The sequence below is a fragment of the Colossoma macropomum genome, unplaced genomic scaffold (genome assembly GCF_904425465.1).
Source record: "Colossoma macropomum unplaced genomic scaffold, Colossoma_macropomum, whole genome shotgun sequence".
Taxonomy (NCBI): domain Eukaryota; kingdom Metazoa; phylum Chordata; class Actinopteri; order Characiformes; family Serrasalmidae; genus Colossoma; species Colossoma macropomum.
Genome location: NW_023494803.1, coordinates 7,393,406 through 7,418,749, shown reverse-complemented (window position 1 = coordinate 7,418,749; position 25,344 = coordinate 7,393,406). Strand labels below are relative to the sequence as shown.

The window sequence follows — 25,344 nt, the reverse complement described above, 5'->3', positions numbered from 1 at the left end:
GAACAACCGCGGACGCCGCGCAGAGGCTTCTTTCGCCTTGTCGCGCACATGTCAGCTGGGCGAACTCCGTGGGCGAAGATGCTACGCGACAAAGCCTCTGAATGGTCAGTAAAAAAAAAGGCATGCCATGAAACAAAGATGGACAACCTTGAGGAGCTTCAGCTTTGGCAGACACTACTATTTCACTCGCGTTTGTTAAATAAAGAATGATTATCTCCTAAATGTAAGGTAGTACGAACTAGTACTGAGCACCAAAACATATAGGTTACCTTATATTTAGGTTCACAAGAGGACGAGGCTGAAGTTGGCTTTCTGCTCATCAGCTTCTTGTTTGAATTTTCCCGTTCCACCTTAAATGGTGGCAGTATTCTGAACTCAAACGTCACCATAGTTAGAAATGTGAAAGAATCGTTTTCCAGTAGTCACAAGAAGTATGCTGAGGCCTTTAGTATGTACAGTTGACACCCCACTTAAAGGAACTGAGCAGTACATTCTGACATCATGTGAGGCCAAATTCAGTTAAAACGTCAGGAATCACCCCAAGTTCCCAAACTCACAGAAACAACCCAGTCATCAGCCGTATTCTGCGCTCTCCACAAATGAGAGCAGCAGCCGCCGTGCACAAGTTTACAGTGTGATCGCAGCATTTTGCTCATCCACAGGAAAACACTGAAATGTAGAAAATACAAAATCCCCAGCCTGGTCAGCATTTTCAAAAACCTGCATTTTCAGTGGCTGAAAACACAAAGAAAATGTGTTTTTACACAGTCGAGTCACATTATTATGACCACTTCACGTCCACAAGCGGGAGGTGGCAGCGTTACAGTCTGAGGAATATTTCCGTGACATTCTCTGGGCTCACTCATCCATGTGGAAGACACTCTCAACCGATTTGGTTATGAATTCATCCTTGCGGATCACGTACACCCATACATACTGATTGTCTTCCCGGGGACGAATGGGATCTTCCAGCAAGACAGTTCGACACGTCACGCTGCTAGAGATGTCTGACATTGGTTGGAAGAGCGTGACCAAGACTTCCAAGTACTACTCTGCCCCCTAATTCCCCAGACTTGAACACAACTGAGCATCTGTGGGACCACCTGGATCGTCGTGTTCGCTCTGTGGATCCTCCCCCACGCTCCCTCCAGCAGCTGTGGGATGCACTGCAGTCAGCATGGCTCCAGATACCTGTGACAACCTACCAGGACCTTATTAAGTCACTCCCAGCCCGTCTAGCTGCTGTCCGTGCTGCACACGGCGGTTACTCTGGATATTAGCCGGTCATAATAATGTGACTCGACTGTGTAGAACACATTTTACATTTACCTTTACAGCATTTGTCGTATTTTTACAGCACATTTTCCATTTGCAGCGTTTAGCAGACACGTACAAAAATGCTTTGCTGTCCACTCAGACTGTATCCCAGCTAGTGCAAATTAAGATTAAACTCCCAACTGCCCTTAAGCTCAGACGCTGCTGGAAACAAGAGCCGGTGCTGATATCTGGATAGCATAAGTGCAGTAGGTCAGTGTTCACTTAAGTCAGGTCAGGCTTTATTGTCATTCCAGCTCTATACAAGTACACAGTGAAACAAACAACATTCCTCCAGGACCAACACAGGAGCGCAAGTGCAAAACAATACAATAAACACAGTGCAGACAATACAGTACAATAAATAAATACGAAAGACTGGTGTGTGTTAGTGTGTGTTGTGCTGGTCTGAGTGGATCAGACACAGCAGTGCTGCTGGAGTTTTTAAACACTGTGTCCACTCACTGTCCACTCTATTAGACACTCCTACCTTGTCAGTCCACCTTGTTCACCAGAGCTCATCTGCTGCTGCGCAGTTTGTGTTGGTCACCCTCTAGTGCTTCTTCAGTGGTCACAGGACGCTGCCCACAGGACTCTGTTGGCTGGATATTTTTGGTTGGTGGACTATTCTCAGTCCAGCAGTGACACTGAGGTGTTTAAAAACTCCAGCAGCACTGCTGTGTCTGATCCACTCGTACCAGCTGTGTCTGATCCACTGCTGACCACTGAAGAACAGGGTAAAAGGGGGCCAACAAAGTATGCAGAGAAACAGATGGACTACAGTCTGTAACTAGAACTACAAAGTGCACCTATATAGTAAGTGGAGCTGATAAAATGGACAATGAGCGTAGAAACAAGGAGGTGGTCATAATGTTATGCCTGGTCTGTGTATGTAAATACAGTGTTCCAGACATAATTTGGAACTGCAAGAAGTGCGGAGTGAGATGGTCCCATATTGTTATGTATAAGTGTGTGTAGGTCCGTGTGGGTGTCCTTCAATTCAGTCGGTGGGAGTTGAGGAATCTGATGGCTTGTGGAAGGAAACTGTTGCCCGGTCTGGTTGTGAGGGCCCTGAATGCTGCAGTACCTTCTTCCAGATGGCAGAAGAGAGAACAGTTCGTGTGAGGGGTGTGTGGTCCGTCACAATGCTAGTGGCTTTTTGGATGCGGCGTGTGGTGTTAATGTGTGTGACGGAGGGGAGAGAGACTCCAATGATCTTCTCAGCTGTCTGCACTATTCGCTGGAGGGTCTTGCTGTCGGAGGCGGTGCAATTCCCAAAACAGGCAGTAATGCAGCTGCTCAGGACCGTCTCTATAGTACCTCTCAAAGTGCTTCTTCTGCTATACGGCCAAAGAGATGCGTCTTCAGTTGCCGTTTAAAGACACCAAGGGACTCTGCTGTTCGGACAGCCAGTGGAAGCTTGTTCTACCACCTGGGTGCCTGGACAGAGTCTTGATGCTTGTCCTCCATGTGTCCTAAAGGATGGCTGGTTAAGCCGAGCTGTACTCGAAGCTCGAAGGGCTGGAGGTCTTGGATGTGTGGACGGGCCCTGTAGACTAAACATGTCTTGAATGTCAACACATGGAAAACTGTAAATTTGACTCTTTAAATTCCTTTAAATGTGCAAAAGTTGTCTTCATCTGCCTTCTCTTTACTCGGTCAAGTTGTTTCGCTGACCAGTATCACAGAATTAGCAGAACATTATTCTTGGCCTTATTTTCCTGGACACACAGCCTCAGTGAGGGTTGATAAATGATAGCAAATTAAATGACTCGTCAGTCAAATGAACCACTTAGCTGATTACGTGTAGGGATGAGCTTTAGTCTTCTCTGGCTAATAGATGCGTACTGTAGGAGGAGTGTGGCAGTTTTGCTCAGTTTAGCCATTAGGTGGTGCTGTTTCTCTTCCTTTTATTGTCCCTCTCTTCCTTCTTCGCTCCTTCATTGTTTGTGTGGTGCAGATTCCAGCCTGCTGATACACCATGCAGGAGAGCCTTCTGTCGAGGTGACGAGGGGTCCACCCTGAGGAACTAGAGAGAGAGAGAGAGAGAGAGAGAGACTGACACTGCAATGCAGAGGGAGAGGGAGAGAACCTGTAGTGTAGCTGTGGGCTTCTCTCTGATTAGTCAGCATAACAAGCTGCGAACCGATCCAGCATTACACGCACATACACACGCATGCGGCTTGTAAAAAGTTTGCGTTCTCCTGTGATTAGAAGGTTCTCGCTGTTACTTTTCAGTTTAGTTTCAGTTAAAGGGCTCGTATCCTGCATTTTTCTCGCATTTTATTTTTTCCCCTGGGGTCCGTTTACGACGTTTGTGTGGTTTTATATTCTTGCTGTGAGTCATGATTCTTTTTTATGTAGCCATTTTCCAACTTCTTTTTGTCCCTTAGAATTAAAGCGAGCTGGTTTTGTTACTGTGCCTTTAAGACCGACGTGTTCTCTGTTCTGATTGGCTGTCCTGTGTTGACTGCACCTCATTCAAAAAGCTGTCCTGGCTAAAACACTCCTTATAGCACGGGTCTTTAATTAAAGTTCAGAAAGGTCCAGTTAGAGAAAATTTTCTCAAGCAAAGGTCCAGAACATCATAATGTCATGATTCAGTGCCATATACTGTATATTGAAGTAGCCTAGTACATATAACAACATCTTATACAGTCAACAACTGAATATCAAATCAAATAAAGTCCAATTCAGTCATATTTCAACAACATTTATTGTCAGTTTTCTCTTTTTTGAGCACGACATGTGAAATAACTTCCCTCTGACTCACTTTCTTCTCTGACTGCTGTTTCTCGCCTCGTCCCTCCCCTGTGTGTGCGTCACTCCCTCGAGTCTCAGTGCTCATCGTAATGCACAGATCTGAGTAGTGTCACGTGTGATATTTAGAACCTATGCGATTGGTCTGTGAGTCTCCCGGGCCGCTAAAGCCACCATAAAGAGTAGAAAACTTCCGCTGATTAAAATAGGACCACCCCGTCCAAGTTAAATAATTCTCCATAGTTTATCGGTTATAGGTCCAGGTCAGCATAGGACAGTGTCTGGGTCTGGACCACTTTCCACCTATTAGTGACCTCTGCCTTATAGCTTCACTATTCCCTTCAAAGGTGCATCTAAAGGTGCTAGAAAGGGTTCTTTACATGATGCCATAAAAGAACTGCTAGAAAGACTTTCAATGCAGAGCCATTTTTGTAAATGAGATGTGATTAAAAACCTTTTAGAGGTTTTTCACACTCATGTGTCTCTTTTTAGACATTGTTCTTCTATGGCTTTGCTCAAAGAACCCTTTGTGGTGCTTCTTTTTTCCCCAAGAGGGCCTGAATAGGCAGGCTAAACCACTGTTGGCTGTTTTTGCAGCTGAATTTCTATGCACGTACTTTGGAGAGAGTGGTACATTTTGAAAACAGACCAGGGTTTTCTTTTATTTAAAAAAAAGAAAGAATTCATTTTTCCATAAAATAGGCCCTTTAACACAAAACAGGCATTTGCATATGCATTAGGAGTTTCAAAACTCAGCGTCACGTTCATCAAAGTGTCTTTCTTGGTATGAAGACAAGGTTTTACCTAAATAATGATCTGACACCTTTTTTTTTCTTCAAACTGTGATTAAAAGTACATAGTGAATCTCTGATTGTAACGTAACGTTAACCTGGTTAGTCTTTAATGATTTTACAAACGAGCAAAGAAAACTTCATCATTTGTGTTGAAAAAGAAATCTGCAGGGATGTTTTTCCACACCTCCAAAGTTCAGTCTTAGAAGCTGGTTGATCATTTTCTGAAGTAATCAAACACGTTCAGTGGTGTTGAGGTCTGGACTCTGGGGTGGTCAGTCCATCGTTCAGCTTCTTTGTTTGATGTGTCCGTCTCCTTTTCTCAGTGAGGTTCTTCTTGACAGCTACACGTCCTTTCAGACCCATAGCGCTGAGTCGTCTTCTCACAGTGGAAGGATGGACAGAAACACCTGTGGATGTTTTCAGATCTGAAGCAGCTTGATTTTCTCCTCTCTCTCAGAGACGAAAGCTTTAAGTGCTGTTTATCTGATGGGGGCAGCTTTCGTGGTCTGCCAGGTTTTGTAGGTGGTTGTTAGAAGCCCCATTTTCTTTGAATCTCCAGTTGTTCTTTTACTTATTTTTTCCTTTGACTTTTTCCATCCTTTTCTTATATCTTATCTCCTCAAAAAATATCCTCTAAAAAATGGATAACCTTTATTGGCTCTTTTGGAAATTTAATTAATGTAGGGTGGTTTGTAACTTTCATTAATTACTGTACATAAGTTGAACTATTTAAATGAGTGTGAGATCAGTAGCACTACTATAGTCTACTGTTCGAATTATAAATACAATGGTTGCATTCAAAAGTTGAGGAACCTCTGGTCAAGTTACACACACATCTTCTAAGCTGCTTTTCCTTCTGGGTTGCGGGGGGAGTTGGAATCTATCCCAGCAGTCATTGAGCGGAAGGCAGGAAACACCCTGGGTGTGTCAAGTTGCATGTTTTGTTGATTTTCTAAATGAAAGTAAGTTAGCACATCCTCTGTAGAGCACATCTTAATGCACAGTTGCTGTTTATTTGCTGAATTTAATCTATTTGGGGAAAAAAAACAACATAAAAATATGACCTGTGCAAAAGATCTGGCACATTTTATACCAGGGGTGTACAGCTCCAGTCCTAGCGCCCTGGCATCCAGCACAGTTTAGTAGTTGCTCTACTCAAATCCAGTTAAATCCGGTGTGCTTGAGCTGGTAAATCACCAAACTCTGCTTGACACCGGCCCTCCAGGACTGGAGTTGTGCACCCCTGTTTTATATTGTATATTTAATATCCAGTGTGTTACTGAAACTGTTCTCTGTATTATCTTATTTTCACTTATATGCTTTTAAAAAGACAGTATTCATGCATGTTTTTATGCACAGAATTATTAAAGTTTGTAGTGGTATAAATATGATGAGGGTTTATGCGGTGATATATCATTAAAAATGGTAACCGCCCACCTCTTTTAGTGCACTGCCATATATGTGATGTCATATCTGATTTGAGTGATTGGAAGCAGATGGGGATGTGATGCCCTGTGTGTGTGGCTGTATACAGGCCTAAGCTGGAGCTGCCTCTCTGTGGACTTACATATAGAACAATATTAGTTTCCATCTGAATGTTTATGTGAGATGATGAGTAACATAATGTCCTGTTTGTATGCCTGGCAGAGCACGAGGAGAGTCTGGACAGGGAGGTGCAGCTGGAGAAGGGCTTCCTCATCTGGGGCTTCAGAAAGGTATGAGAACATGGAGTACATGAGCTGCTGTACACACAATCAAAGAGAAACGTTTTGCTGCAGCACACTACCAGGTGAACTCTAGAGATTAATAATGCAGGGTGCTTTTGATATTTATTATTATATACGTATGCTAATGCTTAATTTTCAGCGTGAATAATATGTTGAAGAAAAAAGACTCATTTTGGTTAAATATATAAAAATAGAGGTTTTTTGGAGAAGCACAAGTATGATTTTTTTTTTTTAAACCTAGTGTGAGTGTGTGATTTTAAGTAGCTGATACTGATACCATAAGGAGTAACCTAGCTACTTAAGAATTAAGTAGTTAGTGTAAATGAGTGCGATGTACTTTGACAGTTAAATTATTAAAATCTAGCTGACTTTGAATGAAGTGTATTAGAATTGTATGTATGATAGCATGAAACGCTAATACTCTCCAGGAAGGATATTTCTGCCAGTTTAAAGTTTCCTAAAGACCACCTGGATCAGCCCGAAGACTACTGAAATAGTGGATCCTTATGGCTGAAAATGAGAGATGTTATGTTTGGCACAACCAAACACTGCATTCCAGCATAAGAACCTCATCCCAACTTTGAAACATGATGGTGGCAGTATCACAGTTTGTGGCTTTTGAATGAAGTGTATTAGCTAGCTATGTTACATTAGTCACCTCAAATCCAGTAGCGAAAAGAAAAGCACTTCTGTACAGCTGGGAGTAAAGTACTTTTCATAGTTTTGATCCCCACTCATCACCTGTCTCCTGTAACAACAGTCTCTGTAGCAGAGTAACAGCGGTAATCACATCTGAGGCTAATGCTTCCAAAGAGCTCACTTGTCATATTTGACGTCTTTTTGGCTGCTTGAGCTGTAGCTAAATGTCCTCTAATGCGAGATATAAACTGTACGTTTTCAGAAATATAGTCCTTTGGTGACTCACACTGTACATTTGAATAGGCCATTGTGGACAGCCTACGATTTGTACACCCACACTGTACGAAAAGACGCAGTCCAGTTGACATGCTGCCTGAAATGCAACCTCTACAGACAGCTCTGTCTATGGACAATTATCAATAAAGCTGTTTCATTCAAAATAACACACTGTGCGCTGAGTACTAAGCTACAGCAGTTTTTCTAACCTGAGCCATACTGCTGACTGAAACTAAAAGCGGGTGGTGATGTACATGGTAGGACAACATGGTGTCTCTACAAAGACAATAAAAAAATGACTGCATTGAAATTTATACTTCGCAGTTCCATTCAGTCAAACAGAATAAATTCGACATATACAAACTTTAGTACTGCAAATTTGAACTTTTTCACCTCCGTTTTGCTAGCCTACTTATCCACACTCATATTCGGGAAGTGGTCATGAAAATGTTTGAAGTGACCGATGGACAGATTACGTGGTTCAGTAAATGAAAATCTGATCATATTTAACGTCACATTTATGTAGAAACTCACAGAATGACAAAGCATTCACAAACTTGCAAAAAGCACTGTATAGGAAAAAAGACCATGCATGAAAATAATACGTTCATTTAAAAGATCCATATCAGGGAAAAATTAGTTGTCCTAGCATTTTTCAAATAAAGGGGTTTGGAGTAGTATGAAAACAGTGTTGACATGTCAAAATATGCCTTTCACCACCCAGTACATATAGTCTATATATAAAAACTATGCTGCCTGTTTTGAATTCAATGTTTTTGTGATTTCATTTACATATATCCACCTAGGGCCTACAGAATTTTAGACCCGCCCATTCATGCTGAAGTTATAAGGCGTGTTTCAGTTCAGACTACTTTTTGAATGAGGCACAGTACACAGAAGCCAATCAGAACATAGCTCATTTACATATATAAGCCTTAAAGGCACAGTAACAAAACCAGCCTGTCTGATTGTAAGGGATAAAGAGGGATCGGCAAATAAATTATATTGATCATTTTTTTTACATAAAACCACACAAATATTATAAGTCAAATATATATGATTGAATAGAAACATAGTAAAGTTAAAGCCTTTGCTGCTTATACCAGATTGTGGAACAGAACAGCGTATAGTGGAAAAATGTTTGATTGTGATTTTTATTGTTATTGTTTTATGGCCCAGGCCTGTTCTCATAGCAAATTGCTGTATGTGTGCATTTCTCTTCAGGACCCAACAGATTTTGAGTGGAGCTTCTGGAGCGAGTGGGCGTGGCAGTCTCTTCTCTGGACACTGATTGGTCACGCAGTGGTATCCCGACTGTTTGGTGTGTACCTGCCTCAGGTAAGCATTGCTCATGGGGGTGTTTCATAAAGCAAGATTCCTCAGTAAACCCAAAGATGAGGACTATCCAATAGGAATGTCCCTCAGCTCTTTTCCTGTTGGACAGACTTGACTTTGGGCTTAAGTTCTCTGGTTAAACTGAGAAATCCTGCTTTGTGAAATACGTCCCCAGGTTGTCTTGAGTATTTGCTCCAGAAGACGTCTTCTGATGTTGGTAGGATGTAAGTCCCCTTACTTTGTGTGTGTGTGTGTGTGTGTGTGTGTGTGTGTGTGTGTGTGTGTGTTACAGAGCAGAAAGGCCGTCCTCACGCTCTACGGCATGTTGGCAGCGTGGTGGCTTCTGGGTTCCAGGGGCATAGCTGTTCTGATGCTCCACCTCAGTGTTTCATTGGCTGTTGCCCAACTACACAGTCCCATCCTCTGCTGGGGTTGTGCCCTCCTCCTGCTCTCTACTCTACATATCAGCAGTTTACAAGACGTGCAGGTATGTTGTTCAGTGTATGTTGATGGGTGCATCGATCCTGTGTTGGATTTTTAAACCTGTTTAAACCTGTTTAAACCTGTTTACACGCTAGTCTTTCTGGGGAGGTAAAGGAATTGATACTTCTGTTAAAACCCCTGGTAATAATAAGCAAAATGGGCTGTAAAAATATTCTTAATTACGTAAGTCCAGAGAAAACAGCAATGATGTACAACAAAAGAGCTGCACAGATCAGGAAATGGCTACAAGAAAATAGCTAAACAGTTGAAAATGCCCATTTCCACTATCATGGCAATAATTAAGAAGCTTACAACAAGTGGAGATGTTAAGAATTTGCCAGGAAAGAGGACGTACTGACCTGTACTGACCCCACGCCCAGTGAGGAGGATGTTTAATTGGTCAAAGAATTTCCAAGGATCACAGATGGGGAATTGCAGAAATTAGTGAGGTCTTCGGGTCAGAACGTCTCCCAAACCGCAACCTACATAACCACAAATTGTTTTGGGGGAAAGAAAGAAGAAAGCCAGAAAAAAGCCTCTGCTGTCAAGGACCAACAAACTCAAGCGCCTACAGTATGGCATATATTAGATGTTTTTATAGATTTGAGAAAAATGTTTATTTCCTCATAACATTTAGGTTTTACAGTCGTACTTCAAGTAAAGATTAGATTTTTGTTCATATTTTTGAATGAAAGATCGAAAGGATAAGCAATAAAGATTTTTTAAGATGTGTGTGTGTATGTGTGTGTGTGTGTATATATATATATATATATATATATACACACATACACACATATATATATATGTATATATATATATATATATATATATATATATATATATATATACGTATATATATATATATATATATATGTGTGTGTGTATCCCAAAAAGTCGGGACGCTGCACAGTTCAAAAGCCAGTATTCATGATGATATAGGGGGGCATAAGTGCACATGGCATGGGTGACGTGCTCATCTGTGAAGGCATCATTAATGCTGAACGATATATACATGTATTAAAAAGAGTCTGTATTGAAAGAGTCCAGGTGCTAAACTGGCCTGTCTGCAGTCCAAATCTGTCACCCACTGATAACATTTGGTGCATTATGAAATGAAAAATATAATAAAGGAGACCCCTGAACTGTTGAGCAGCTGAAATCCTATATCAAACAAGAAAATATTTCACTTTCTAAACTACAGCAGTGTCTCCTCAGTTCCTGAACGCTTACAGAGTGCTGTTAAAAGAAGAGGTGATGAAACTCAGTGGTAAACAGGCCCCCGTCCCAACTTTTTTGGAACATGTTGTATATATTTGGAACAAATTCAAAATGGGCATATATTTTTCAAAAAGAATTCAATTTTTCAGTTTCAACATTTGATATGTTGTCTTTGTAGTATTTTCCTTTAAACATATGGTTTACATGATTTGCATATCATTGCATTCTGTTATGATTAACATTCTGCACAGCGTCCCAACTTTTATATATGTGTGTGTGTGTGTGTGTGTGTGTGTGTGTGTGTGTGTGTATTCACTCTATTTTTGGTCACACACTAAGTTATAACTGCCTTGCTTTTTAAATGGAAACATTTCATGTGAGCAAATAAGAGAAAGTAATGACTAATTGCAGTTAACTACACAAAATGTGATTAATATAAATTAATTAGATGAATATTTTGACAGTCCTGTTGCTGACTTAATGAGCAGATTTGAATCCAGAACATTTTTATGTCCAGTGGCAACAATCAGTCAGTCAGGCTAACGCAGGCCTACAGTCCCCGTCTCAGAGGAAAACGCAGAGTCATATTTAATCAATGATCCTAGGCTTCATGCAGAGTAAGGTCCAGCGTGGAGTGCTTGGTTGCTGGAGGCTAGTTATTTAGGCAGAGAAAGAGGAGCGGGTCAGAATGAAGCCGGCCTGTGCGGCACCATCTGCAGTGCTGTGCTGAGAGAATGTAGATTGGACTGATACGGAGACTGCATTGGAGACACACCTCATCTGTCTCACAGACACACACACCCACACACTCAGACTCTCTCTCCTTTCTCTATCTATGTGTCGCTCACTCTTTTGCACATGCAGTACTGTACAAAGGTCAGAGACCAATCTTCATGTATGTAATATCCAGTCAAAATGGCCATTAAATACAAGTTTTTCAAGAAACATTTCTTAGATTAGTTATGAGATAATCCAGTTGCATAAGGAAGGGGAAAGACCACTAAAGAACCATGCAGAGAAACAGATGGACTACAGTCTGTAACTGTAGAACTACAAAGTGCACCTATATAGTAAGTGGAGCTGATAAAATGGACAATGAGCGTAGAAACAAGGAGGTGGCCATTATGTTATCCCTGATCGGTGTGTCTGTATATATATATGTCTGCTACCTCAGTCAGACTTCATCACTGAATGTGTGATGCAACAAACTTCTAAGACTGAACTTGGAAGCTGTAATAAGGGTCGAGTGGACACACAAAATACTGAAAATACAATATTATATTTAGTTGCTGAGGCTTCTGCTTTTTTTTCCTGCCGCTGAAAAATGATTAGTTTATACCTGTAATGTCTATTTTGACAGGACATTAAATAAATAAGGAGCGGTCTCAGGTTTTGCACAGTAATGTGCTTTTTCCTCTCTTTGGCCGAGATGTACACACTGTGTAAATGAATAAAACATTATTTTCTTTCACTCTCACACATGCGCACACCACGCTCCCTATATGAAGCTCACTCTCACCCAGCCACGCCACGCTAATCATATGAAACACTCTCTCTCTTTCTCTCGTTCTCTTTCCCGTTCCCTTACTGAGATGTCACGTAACCCATTACTAGAGCATCATAAATCTTTAGTAACTGAATCTCCAGTAAAATTCAGTCTAGACGACCCTCTGCATAGCCTTACAATCTCTTAAAGTACAGCATTTAGAAAATTACCCCTCCTTTTGCCACCGTTTTTATAGGGAATCTGTAATGAAATGTGTAACACATAAATCTATGCACGCATTCCTTATTGAGGTTTCCATGCAATCATTTATCTCAATGTCTTTCTGCAGCATGGCTTTATTTTGCCTGCTGAAAGGAAAACTCTGATTCAGGGGTGTCACGAACAGTCCAGCCCCATTACAGTTCTTATCTGGCCCACCAGATTAATTTAGAAACCATGTTCACCATTAAGATCATCTTGTGGACCATAATTGACTCGCTTATTGATTCTTTTATTGCCACGTTACTTCAGTGGTAATTCCTTCAAGATGTAATTTACTCTGTAGTAGCATAATTCACATAAACATACAGTAAACAGTATACAGTACAATATAGTATTCAACATGATAGATAACAACCATGAGAAATTACACAATAATTTCATCAATGCATTCTTACTAAAGCCAGCAAGTCTTACACACAGAATATAATGATATACAACATTCAGAAGAGTTTAGCAAACCTATCTGCAATGGGAAATAAAGCTGTTCTCGAAACAAGTTGTCTGAGATCTGTAGCACCTCGCAGAAGGAAGTGGTTGGAAAAGATGGTTTGCTGGATGAGAGGAATCTTTAATTATTCTCTTTGCTCGCTTAGCATGCCTGCTGAGCATAAACAGAGTCGACCGAAGGAAGAGAGATTCCGATTTTGTTTATCTCCAGTCAGCTTTAGCAACAGTGCCTTTGCAGTTTATTACGAGTTTGAGCCACACCAAACAGCAGTGATTCAAACTGGTAATAAATTGAGAGGTTTTAAAAAATAGACATTAACAACAATCACTGCTTGGTGACGGTTCTAAGCACTTTCCCACAAGTGAATTAAAAACTAGTAGATAAGTCACAGTTATTAGGCTGAGAGACTCTCCTCAAGGTGGAACGTGTTGGAAACTGTGTGAAGGACCGAACTCACAGCTCAGTGTCAAAGCTGTGAACAAGTAGCTCTAGAGCAGGGCTGTCCAAACTTTTTTCAAAGAAGGCCAGATTGTACTGTGTTAAAATACCTGAGGGCCGACGTATTATTCACAAATGATTCAAAATATTACGTTTTCAAAATGTCACGAATAGAGTCTGAGCTTTCTGTGAGCTACCGTGTTTCCTATCACTGTATAAAAGATGCACGAGGCCTCTTTTATTGTTGTTCATTCAGAGCAGTTTGAATCAATATGCACCTATAAAAAGTAATTAAATTGTTTAAGAGTAACAATACAACATGTCTAATGTATTTATCTTATTCCTATTCAAGTGTTTACCTGTTGAAAACTAAACAAAAATTTATACGTTTGGTTTTGTTAGTTAATGTTCCTCATATACAAATAAACACAGTGTAGCCGCGTTTTTGTTCGACCTTAAAGGGTTAATATTTACTGAACTACTGAATTTGCTCTGATGAAAAGTTTTCCATCTCGCAAAAATCATCAGTTTTCAGTGTTTAGTTTGAGCTTTATGTCTGTAGTCTTGACTAAATGTCATTCACTTAATGAAGCTGCAGGTCTAGTCAGCTGCCACCATCAGGTGAAAGGAAGAACTGCAACATACTGGCTGGCGGGCCACTTATAATACACTGTAAAACAGAAGCCAGGGGCCAATTAAAATCTGTCCATGGGCTGCGTTTGGACTTTAGACATCTCTGCTCTAGAGTAAGTTAACTTAAGCCCTGTTTCAATTCTTGTTTAACTTGTTCTCACTCACTTTGACTCACCACTCAGATGTGCGTCACTCCCAAACTCACCGATCACTTTATTAGGAAAACCTGTGCACCTACTCATTCATGCAATTGTCTAATAATACAATCATGTGGCAGCAGTGCAGTGCATAAAGTCATGCAGATACGGGCCAGCAGCTTCAGGGCATGTTCAACCATCAGAATGGAGGGGAGAAATGTGATTTCATTGATTTTGACCATGGTGTGATTGTTGGTGCCAGACAGGCTGGTTTGAGTATTTCTAGAACTGCTGTTCTCCTGGAAAAGCTACAGTAACAAATAACCACTCTGTGCAAATTTGGTGAGCAGAAAAGCATCACAGAATGCACAACACATCGAAACCTGTAGGTGGATGGGCTACAACAGCAGCAGACCACGTTGGGTTTCACTTTCTGGGTTCCAGAAATAGACAGACCAAAAAGCCGTAACCTGGTCTGTTGACTCTCGATTTCTGCTGAGGCACACAGATGGTAGAGTCAGAATTTGGTGCCAACAGCATGAATCCCTGGACCCAACCTGCCTTGTGTCAACACTCCAGGCTGGTGGAGGTGGTGCAGTGGTGTGGGGAATGTTTTCATGGCACACTTTGGGCCTGTTGAAACCAATCAATCATTGCTTGAATGTCACAGCCTTTGTGAGTATTATTGCTGACCATTTGCCCTTCATGGCCACAATTTCAAATAGCAAAGGAATGTTTCCCAACATGTTGTGGAATCCATGCCACAAAGAGTCAAGGCTGTTTCGAGAGCAAAGGGAGGCACTGCCCAGTATTAGTATAATGTTTCTAATAAAGTGCTCAGTGAGTGTGCGTGGCACAAGTGGCCACTCGCAGAAGCGGGAGGGGAGACAACAGTGAGGAGCAGATTATTCAGCAGGTTGGCCTCAGTGAGCTAATCAGCTAGCCATGCAAACTTTGCAATGCAAAAAGTTTTTGAAGTGTGATAATAATGTAATAAAGTATGTAGTGTGTGTGCGCAATTGCCTTGTCTAGATATAAACTTGGAGTAGAATTGTGGTGAAATGCCTGTTGTTCTTGTTAGCCATGTAGCATTCAGCATGCTATCGAGCCAGTTAGCAGAGGAAAGGGAAGTTGCATCAGCACTTATGTATAACAGATGGAGTAGTTTGTAACTTAAAGCCCAGCAAATCGAATGTTATGGTTTTGAAATGCATTTTAAAGCAGTTTGTTGCTATATCTTATAAACAGTTTTGTCCACTATTATGTTCAGGTTTGAAAAGGGAAATGTGTCAGGTCGCAATGATTTCTGCACAAGTTCTGCAGCTAAAGTCGACACTGGTGTTCGCTCGATCACTCCCCACTCTGGGGGGCTCATCTAACATCCTTCACTTGAGCTAATACAGTAATGGAACGGCTCTTAAGATGGCTCTGGGGATTCTCCCAAGGGGAAGGCCAAGTGGACTTCTTGAAACTGGTATTGAAACAGGGAGTAAATCTAAGTTTGTGTATTTGCTAACGTCCAGTTGGCTGTGACTCACTAACCAAAGTCAGTCAAATGCAGAATGTGGGCTACACATCACATGACGTTATGAAAAAGCTGGTGAATGGAAACTGATCTGTATACAAAACAGTTGAATAAGCATTGTGCTGGGGTTTGAAAGGGTTTGAAAGCTTTCTGTACATTTAGATTGACGTAGGAAGTAAACGGCCCACATCAACAAACATGGCTTTGCATCTTGCTGATGGGATGGCTGGTTCTAAAGGGTTGATATGATGTCTAAGGATAAGTTAGCTTTTCTGCACAGTGTAAGACTGACGGATCTCTCTGCTCCGAATGCATAATTGCACTCAGTGAGTGGAATAACATTTTATAACCGCTTCCTTTTGTCACAAAAAACACAGTGGACAGTTGATTACTATGGACCAGTGGTCACCAACCCTCCTCCTGGAGATCTGCTTTCCTGCAGAGTTTAGTTCCAAGCTGCTGCCTCTATCCCATACCTACACAAACGCAGCTCATCCAGCCAATCAGAGACCTCTGAAGAAGTTAATTAGATGGAGCAGATGTTGCAGATTGTAGTTCAAACCACAGTCCCCAGGAAAGTAGATCCCCAGGACCAAGGTTGGTGACCACTGCTGTGGACAGTAATATAGATGCATTCCCCTGTGCCAAGAAACCTTGAAACTCACCTGTAATAGAAGTCAGTGGGTAGTTGCTGAACTCTGTGACATTTGAAATACATGACTATATAATGCAAATTCACTCAATCTGATCATAATCGGATTTCTGCAGTTGTCTGATTATTCAAATGCTCGTGTAAACTCCATACTCCGATCTAGAAATCTGATTAAGAAATCTGATGAAGAGTGCTGTATTTTGGCTATTTCTTCTGATTACTGTCTGACACATGTGGACCTAGAGTTTCACATTATCTGATTACTCAAGTGCATGATTGGATTACTGACAAAATCTGATTTTCTGCAGTTATCAGATTATTAAGTGCATGTAAACACACAATGACACGTTGACAACAGGTTTTAGGATGACAGACAAGAGAAATCATCCAAAGCTGTTCTTATGACCATTACCAGGACCGCTTGTCGCCTTTGAGGCACCTGATAACAAAGCAGGTGCTGACAGGGTTTATATCTGAGGTTACATAACTGGATAGCTCAGAGGAATGGGGCAGGAGAAGCTACTGATCAAAGTGATCAATATCCACACTGCCTCTCTCCCTCCTCAGCTTACAGAAGCCAATACGCACACAGGCTCATTTAATTCAGGCTAAAATTTTGCTCTGAACCTGAAATGGGAGTCTAGAGTACAAACAGCATAAATTGAGCTCACTGAGTGATTAAGTTTTTATGATGTGCATCATCATAATGTGATTAACGTCTCTTAAGGAGAATGAAATGGGTATTTGGCTGATGGGAGCCAAAACCTTTCTGCTAAATGACGCCAGAAGATTCCTAGCAAAGTAAAAAGCATTTAACTTTTGTTGCATGCAAACCAAACCATGACTCTTAATTACTTAATCTTTTAACTGTCGCCCCATTTTGGCCTGAAACGGTATCCCCAAAATAAAAGGAGCACTGTTCCCACATACTGTGGGCTACAGTCATTATCTTGGTCTCATTTGAAAGAGAACGCTCTCCAGTTTTTTGCCAACTATCAGAATAATTGTATGAATTACTGACACAGAGTAACAGAGACTAGACTGGAGGAGTTTACTTCCGCCTGACTCATATCTCTAAACTGATCTCTGACTCTGGCCGTGTTATCAAGACCACAAGGCTTTGCAGATAAGATTTGCTAGCGTTTGCTCATTCCTTGCTTATGTTGCTGATAGAGATGCACCGATACCACTTTTTCACTTCCGATAACAATACCTGATCCTTTCGTATCGACCGATACAGATATTAACTCTATCTAGCCTAACTCACCTATAAGTCCTCATATTTATACAATTGCATTTTTACAGTATTTTATTTTGGTAAAATCTTTGTTCTGTGTCACAAATAAAACACACTCAGCTTGTCTAGAAGCCATTTACTTGTTGCATTATATTTATTAGATGCTTAAGAAAACTTATTTTTGTTTATTTACTATATATATTTAGTAGTACTGTTATATAATTAGTAATAAGAACCATATTTAACAACTAGAGTAAACGTAAAATATCTTTATTGTGCAAAACAGCTGGAAACAGAGTTAAACAGTATGTAGATAAACCTGTGGTGTTTACTCAGCAGCACACAGCAGCTTCTCTGGCTCAAAAATGTTGTTTCACATCCAAATTTCTCAAGTCATTTGTCTCATATGTCTGTCTTGTTCACTCGCGCTGCATCTCTGAGTGTCGGTACAGTAAATATCACCATTCACGCTGTCAGGATCAGTGACTTTCAATGTTTTTTCTTGGTGCTGAGTGATACAGCTGACCGACGAAGATGCCCGCAGGCTTGGCTAGTGGGTGCTCAGGCCCAGCTAGCGGGCTGCTGTGCAAAAGGCTAAATTGAGGCTAAAGTGTATCATTACGCAGAGAGTCTGGCGGTTCCTTCTGCTCTCTCAGTAACATTAACCGGTAACCGGCTTAGTTAGCATGTAGTTACAGATTCTGCCGTGAGCATTTTTACTGCTGCTTGTCATTCGACACCACCGACGTGTTGTTAAGTTCTGTCGACAATGTATTGGTATCCCCAGCCCCGATACCTATATTGCGTTTCAGCGCCAGTATCGGCGCAGATACCGATACCGATACAGTATCAAAACGGTGCAGCACTTGTCGCTGATGAGACAGTCGTTATTGTTGCGAATAACAGATCACAAAATGGTTTCTGGGAATCGAATCCTGAAATTTCAAGCTTTTGAATGGAATATTGCATCACCGTATTGCTGGACAGTTCGATGCATGAAAATGATTTATAAAAAGCTGTATTTGAGCCTTTTGCCGGAAGTGTGCTGGTACCGGTACAGTCATCTAAAAGGTTAAAAGTCTCATGAAACACTGCATCATGGTTTTTTTGAAGTAGGAGTTTAATGTGGTATGTAAACACTGTTAAACTTTCAAAACATACCATCGACTCCTCAGTCCATACAGTCCATCTGTAAAACATTAAGCTGCAAAAACACAGCTGGATTTGAAGTCATTGTTTTTGTGATGTCATATATCCATCCATATATCCATATATCCATATATCAGTTTAGCACCACCCATTCACACTGAGCTTATAAGGAATGTCTCAGCCCTGGCTAACAGACAAGACAGTCCAAATAAGACATAATACAGGGCAGCCAATCAGAACAGGGCATGTTTGCATCTATCAGTCTTGAAAGCACAGTAACAAAAACAGCCTGTTTAATTATGAGGGATTAAGAGAGGATGGAAAATGGTCATGATTGGTATTAACAGGCCCAGAGTGTGCCAAGAAAACATTCCCCACACCGTTACACCACCTCCACCAGCCTGGACTGTTGACCCAAGGCAGGTTGGGTTCTTGGATTCATGCTGTTGGCACCGATTTCTGACCCTACCATGTCATGACTCATGACTGTTTTTGGTACATAAAACCACACAAACATTATAAGTGGAATCATGGGAAATTCACCACTTATTGCAGTTGTTAAGCAAAAGTTTGGGCACACTGATCAAGTTACAGGTTTTACTGTGAAAATAAGTTAACACATCGTCTACGTAGAACACACCTATGCACCAGTTACTGTTTATTTTCTGAATTTAACATATTGGGGAAAAAAAATGGGAAAATACATAAAATGTGGCCTGTACAAATGGTATTAGACATTTTATATATCATGTTTTTTTTCCCCCCAAAATGTTAAATAGAAATTGCACTAAAATGAGTAAAAATGCCTTATTTAAGTTCCCTATAGAGAATATGTCAATTTAGACCTGACTAATATGCATCAATGAAAATGCATTTACATACAAACTGTAAGCCTGAGTCACCACACATTTGCCTGATCATTTCACGTTGTTAGGTAATCTCAAATTGTCTGTTTGTTGTCTATAAAAATGAAAAGTCGTATTGCAAAAAAGTGTCCATAACTACATTAGCATCATAGCTCCAGTGTAAAACTACAACACACTTAAGACACCAAACATATCTTGGCTGATTGACTGTGTTTGGGGAAATAGAGAAAATCATGTAAATTGATTTTTTTTTTTTGCCAAACTTTCTTTAATACTGTTAAGATGACTTTTCCCAGATTAGCATAAGCTTTTCAGTACATCTTAGCGGTTCTTTTGAGTTTGCTCTGTCATTGCTTTCTCATTCCGCAGCATTTTCTAAGCCACTTCGCTCAAGAGACCATTTAGCTATCACCAGCGTCTCCTGAAATGATGAGGGGGGGAGAAAAGCCTTAGCAGACGGCAGAGAATAATTTCGGCGTGCTTCTGCCCACATTTTAGCGCTATCTTTCTGTTAGCCGAGCGGGTATTGCTTTATTTTGTGGAGGCCTGATAAATAGGCCTGGAAAGCGGCTCTGCTGGGGTGATTTTCTTCACCGCTCGCTGCTCAGTTCTGCCTGGGAGCACGCTTAGGATATTGTATTAGATAAACTCAGCAGCATGGGTTGTGTTTGGCGCTGGCTGGAATATGACACACAAGAACAGCCAGAAGGCAAGATGATAGAGAATGATGGTGCAGCTGCTTATGGGACCATTTTGTTGTATTTGATAAAATGTGCTTCGCCGTCATATGCTATCCAAGTTCATTGAGCAGCCGTTATGATGTTTCTTCACCTCTCCTTTATTTACCTTTTTCCTCTTTCTTTCCTTTTATCTCTCTCTCTCCCTCCAGTGTCCCAGCTCAGGTGTAATGGTAGTGATACGGTTACTCTGCTGCTGACAGCGCTGTGATATATGAAGCAATAAAGAGGAATTTATGTTAGCAAAAGCTACCCGGCTCCTTGTTGCGGCTCCCAGCAGTAGGACTGCGTCAGCTCTGCTGTTTACGAGTGTAAATCATCTCCTGCCCGCTGCAATGTTTCCGTCTTTGCTTTTTGCTACCCACTCAATTACATATATGGATTTCTGTACGTAGCAGTGTAGTCGATGATTTGAATGAAGTTCATCATGACTTTGAAAGCAAGTATAGCAAAGCCTTGTACTGTGTTAACCACGTAACGTTATGGAATGTCCTCAGGAAAATGGGAATGCCAGAGCATCTGAACGTTCCAGCAAGGCATCTCTACACTGATCAGCAAGCCTCAGTCAGGACGGAATATGGACAAACAGATTGATTCCAAATTGGCAAAGGAGTCAGACATGGCTGCCCACTATCACCATACCTGTTCAACCTAACCTGTATGCAGAACATACAGGGTTATTCAAAAAGGTTCATCCAATTTCAAAATGATTTATTTCACTTGTAAATCTTTACAGAACAATGCAGTAAACTGTAAATGGTTTAACTGAGCGTAAAGTTTATGTAATTTTACAAGTGCTTAATATGAACCTCCTCCAGCTGTACGGACAACATCAACGCCATAGTCAAACTCATCCCATACTCGATTGAGCATGTCGGGTGTCTCTGCACTCACGGCTCTTTCAGTGCGATTTTCGGAGATCATCCAGTGTTGTGGAACCAACAACAAACACTCTGAGCTGTTGGAGGTTCACTGCCCACGAAAATCACACTGCACAGTTATGACGGATTCACTCTTATTGAAGTGGAGAATGCAGAATGCTTTCTGCTCAGGGGTCTCATCTCCTCGCAGACTGAAGGGAGCCATCTTCTGGTGACAGTCAGAAACTCTATTACCCCCTCTTACAATTAGTATGTGATTGGTTCCTAGGCGCCTCACGGTTGTAAAAAATATGACGCTTTTAAAACGGATGAATCCTTTTGAATCGCCCTGTATAATGAGAGGGGCAGAACTGGAGACACAGCTGGCCCACAGATCTGTTGAGATTTTTTGATATGGCCCTTTTAGTGGTTGAGTTTGACACCCCTGCACTATCCATATATTTGCCAGGAGTCAGAGACGGCTTAACAGCACTTTATAATAATGAGCCCAGCATCGGATTTATATAAGGCAGCAGCTAATCCTGTATTAATTCTCATTGTGACTTTGACCGCTGAAATTAGCCTGTCAAGAATGGCCGGAGTTAATTCATTTCGTTTAATATGCCCTTTGCTTCACAATCCCAAGGGAGCCACTATCACCGGGCTGTACGGCCCAGTCCTAGTTGTTTTCTTTCAGGGCTTTGTGAGACAAATTTACAGCCTAACAAATCACAGGTGTTCCTGTGCGCACGGCTTTACGCTCGCTGGCTGCTTCACTAGAAACCCCTACCTTGTAGTTCCACCTTGCTGCTGTTCAGTTAGAGACTGTAGCTCATCTGATGGGGCTCAGTTTGTATTAGCTACTCTGTAAACCCAGGATCATCAGATGGATTTGTCCTGCTGCCAGATTCTCACTTGAGCACATACTCTTTGGGTGTGTCTGTCAGAATGACCTAAGAGGATAATTAATGCCAAGATTCGCCATTTCAGCGAAGAATGAAACCAAAAATGTCTTTATAAAACTCTCTTTAGAATCTCATATGTGTCTATTTATACCTCTTTAAATCTTTATTAGACTGTGCTACAATGTCTCCTGTGTGTGATTAGGCATTTTAGTAGGGCTTGATGGTAGGATAGTGTTCAGTGCTTTAGCCTTTTTATAAGTACTGTGTAATTTTAAACAACTGTAAAAATTTGTTGGAGATTACGTTTGCATTGCTGGTTCATGATCGCCACTCTAGGCCTTCATCAGTGGTCAGTTTCTGACCATGGAGTTGCTCTTGGCTGGATTTTTTTCAGGGATGCACCGAAATCTCAAGTGAAAATAGTCAAAAGTGGCAATTTTTTGGCCAAAAAAACAAAAAAATTAAGTATGACTGCAACAAAGTGTCAAAATCTAACACACTGTTTTATTGTCAGTTGTGTCCTGTTGACAGCAGATTTTATCAATAATAATAGTAACAATAATAACTTCAAGTTTATTATGTTCATTTAAAAGCAGGGGTTTTTAATTAAAATTCAATAAAGTCCAGTTACAGAAAATTTCCTCAAGCAAAGGTCCAGAACATCATAATGTCTAACCTGCTTTATGACTGAGTGCCATATACTGTAGACTGAAGTAGCCTAGTAGGTATATCAACATCTTATACAGTCAACAACTGAATATCAAATCAACTAAAGTGCAATTCAGTCATATTTCAACAACATTTATTGTCAGTTTTCTCTTTTTTGAGCACGACATGTGAAATAACTTCCCTCTGACTCACTTTCTTCTCTGACTGCTGTTTCTCTGCCTCGTCCCTCCCCTGTGTGTGCGTCACTCACTCGAGTCTCAGTGCTCATCGTAATGCACAGATCTGATTGGCTGAGTAGCGTCACGAGTGATACTTACAACGCATGCGATTGGTCTGTGAGTCTCCTCGGGCCGCTAAAGCTACTGTAAAGGCTAGAAAAGTTACGCCGATTAAAATAGGACCACCCTGTCGAAATTAAATAATTCTCCATAATTTCTCAGTTATAAGTCCAGGTCAGCATAGGACAGTGTCTGGGTCCAGACTCGGACCGCGGCCCGCCTATTAGTGACCTCTGATTTAAAAGTATTTATAAAAATGCACTTTTAAAAAAGGTGTGGCTTGAATTTCTGTTTTGGCCAAGAATTTCATTTTATTGTATCACTATATTTTTTTTGGGTGTTATTGTTGTTGAAGTGACCTGTATGTCCCTTCTTTGCTCTCTCCACAGCGAGGCTGGTACGACTCAGATGAGCGCTACTACCTCTTGCTGTTCGGTACTGCAGTCTGTGCCCTTCGATGTATTAGCTTCAGTCTGGAGCTGTGTTGGAACCCCTTGCTGGTCAGAGCTCCAGGCCAGCAATGTTCCTCTCTACAGTTCAGAAAAATGAGGATGTTCATAATGCAGCTGTACAATCTCACTGCCTACTGCTTCTACCATCCACTCTTCTACAACGGACCCATCATTACCTACAGAGACTTCAGCCAACAGGTTAGAGGGACAGTGTGGACACATGTATGTATAGCGGTCAGGCATAACATTATGTTTCTACACTCATTGTCCATTTTATCAGCTCCACTTACTATATAGGTGCACTTTGTAGTTCTACAGTTACAGACTATAGTCCATCTGTTTCTCTGCATACTTTGTTAGCCCCCTTTTACCCTGTTCTTCAGTGGTCAGGACCCCCATGGACCCTCACAGAGCAGGTATTATTTGGGTGGTGGATCATTCTCAGCACTGCAGTGACTCTGACGTGGTGGTGGTGTGTTAGTGTGTGTTGTGCTGGTCTGAGTGGATCAGACACAGCAATGCTGCTGGAGTTTTTAAACACTGTGTCCACTCACTGTCCACTCTATTAGACACTCCTACCTTGTCAGTCCACTCTTTAGATGTAAAGTCAGAGACGATAGCTCATCTGTGTTGGTCATCCTCTGTTGGTCATCTACCCTTCATCAGTGGTCACAGGACGCTGCCCACAGGACGCTGTTGGCTGGATATTTTTGGTTGGTGGACTATTCTCAGTCCAGCAGTGACACTGAGGTGTTTAAAAACTCCAGCAGCACTGCTGTGTCTGATCCACTTGCACCAGCACAACACACACTAACACACCACCACCACGTCAGTGTTACTGCAGTGCTGAGAATGATCCACCACCCAAATAGTACCTCCTGTGAGGGTCCATGGGGGTCCTGACCACTGAAGAACAGGGTAAAAGGGGGCTAACAAAGTATGCAGAGAAACAGATGGACTATAGTCTGTAACTGTAGAACTACAAAGTGCACCTATATAGTAAGTGGAGCTGACAAAATGGACAATGAGCGTAGAAACAAGAAACAAGTCATAATGTTATGCCTGATCGGTGTATGATATATCAGCACACATGCTGATGCACAGTCAGGGATGTATGTGTTCTTTTTTATTGTCAGTACATTCTTCAGTAAATGCTGCTCAGAAAAAAAGATTGCAGAAAGGGGCAGCGTCGCCTGAACGTTCTGCTCTTCTGGAGTTCAATAAATCCATCATCAGATATTGATTTGAAACATTGTCCAAATGTGAAAATCTGTCCAACGCTGAGATTTTTTGCCAAGCAATTGTCTGCTGGTACCAGCATGATTCAGATATCCGCATACATCCTTAATCTCGAATGCAACTTCATTAATAAGGCTTTATATGTGAGTAATGTGAGTAGCTATGCTGATAGTGCTAACAGACAGATTTAGACTTAAAGTAATGATTTGGTAAAAAATCACATTTAAAAAAATTCTCAACTATCTCAAAAGTAGTTGATCAGCTGAGACATATTTGGTGTCCAAGTTGTGGTTATTTTCTTTAGCGCTGGAGCTACGAGGCTAACATTGCTAACAAACACTAGAAGTCAATAGTCACCCTATTCTTCTCTCAAACTGCTTTTAGCCCTTCATTGATGTCACACAGACTTGGGCACCAGGACACAGTGTGACTTACTGTGAACTATTAAAATGAACACAGTGTAGCTGAATACAGCAGGTGGCCGTTTTAGACAGTTTTGTGCCTATTTCTGATTTCCTGATCCCTGTTATGTGGATGCATGTCATGGGTGCTATATTGCATTCATCATTTCTGTTGTTTCTATTTTTTAACATGGTCTTTAGTTTGAAAATATAAGATTTGCAGTTATAAAATGGAATAACAGATATTGTGAACCTAATCAGTGGTGTCCATATGCCTGCATTACATGCGTGCAGTGACGATTTAGAATTTAGCTCAATAAAATTTTTGTCCTTTTTAATAGTTTATAGTAAGTCATACTGTGTCTTAAACCTTACTGATGAGTCTGTGCAACGTTCTGTCAGTT

At 41.1% G+C, this 25,344-nt stretch overlaps 1 protein-coding gene across 1 annotated transcript in view; it reads left to right on the top strand.

Moving 5' to 3' along the window:
- Positions 1-25,344, top strand: part of hhat (hedgehog acyltransferase) — a 121,593-nt gene that overhangs the window by 8,927 nt on the left and 87,322 nt on the right. Inside the window, exons 3-6 of the mRNA XM_036594003.1 lie at positions 6,516-6,583; positions 8,735-8,848; positions 9,138-9,332; positions 23,238-23,498. Coding sequence (XP_036449896.1) covers positions 6,516-6,583; positions 8,735-8,848; positions 9,138-9,332; positions 23,238-23,498 — 638 coding nt within the window. The remainder of the gene's footprint in view (positions 1-6,515; positions 6,584-8,734; positions 8,849-9,137; positions 9,333-23,237; positions 23,499-25,344) is intronic.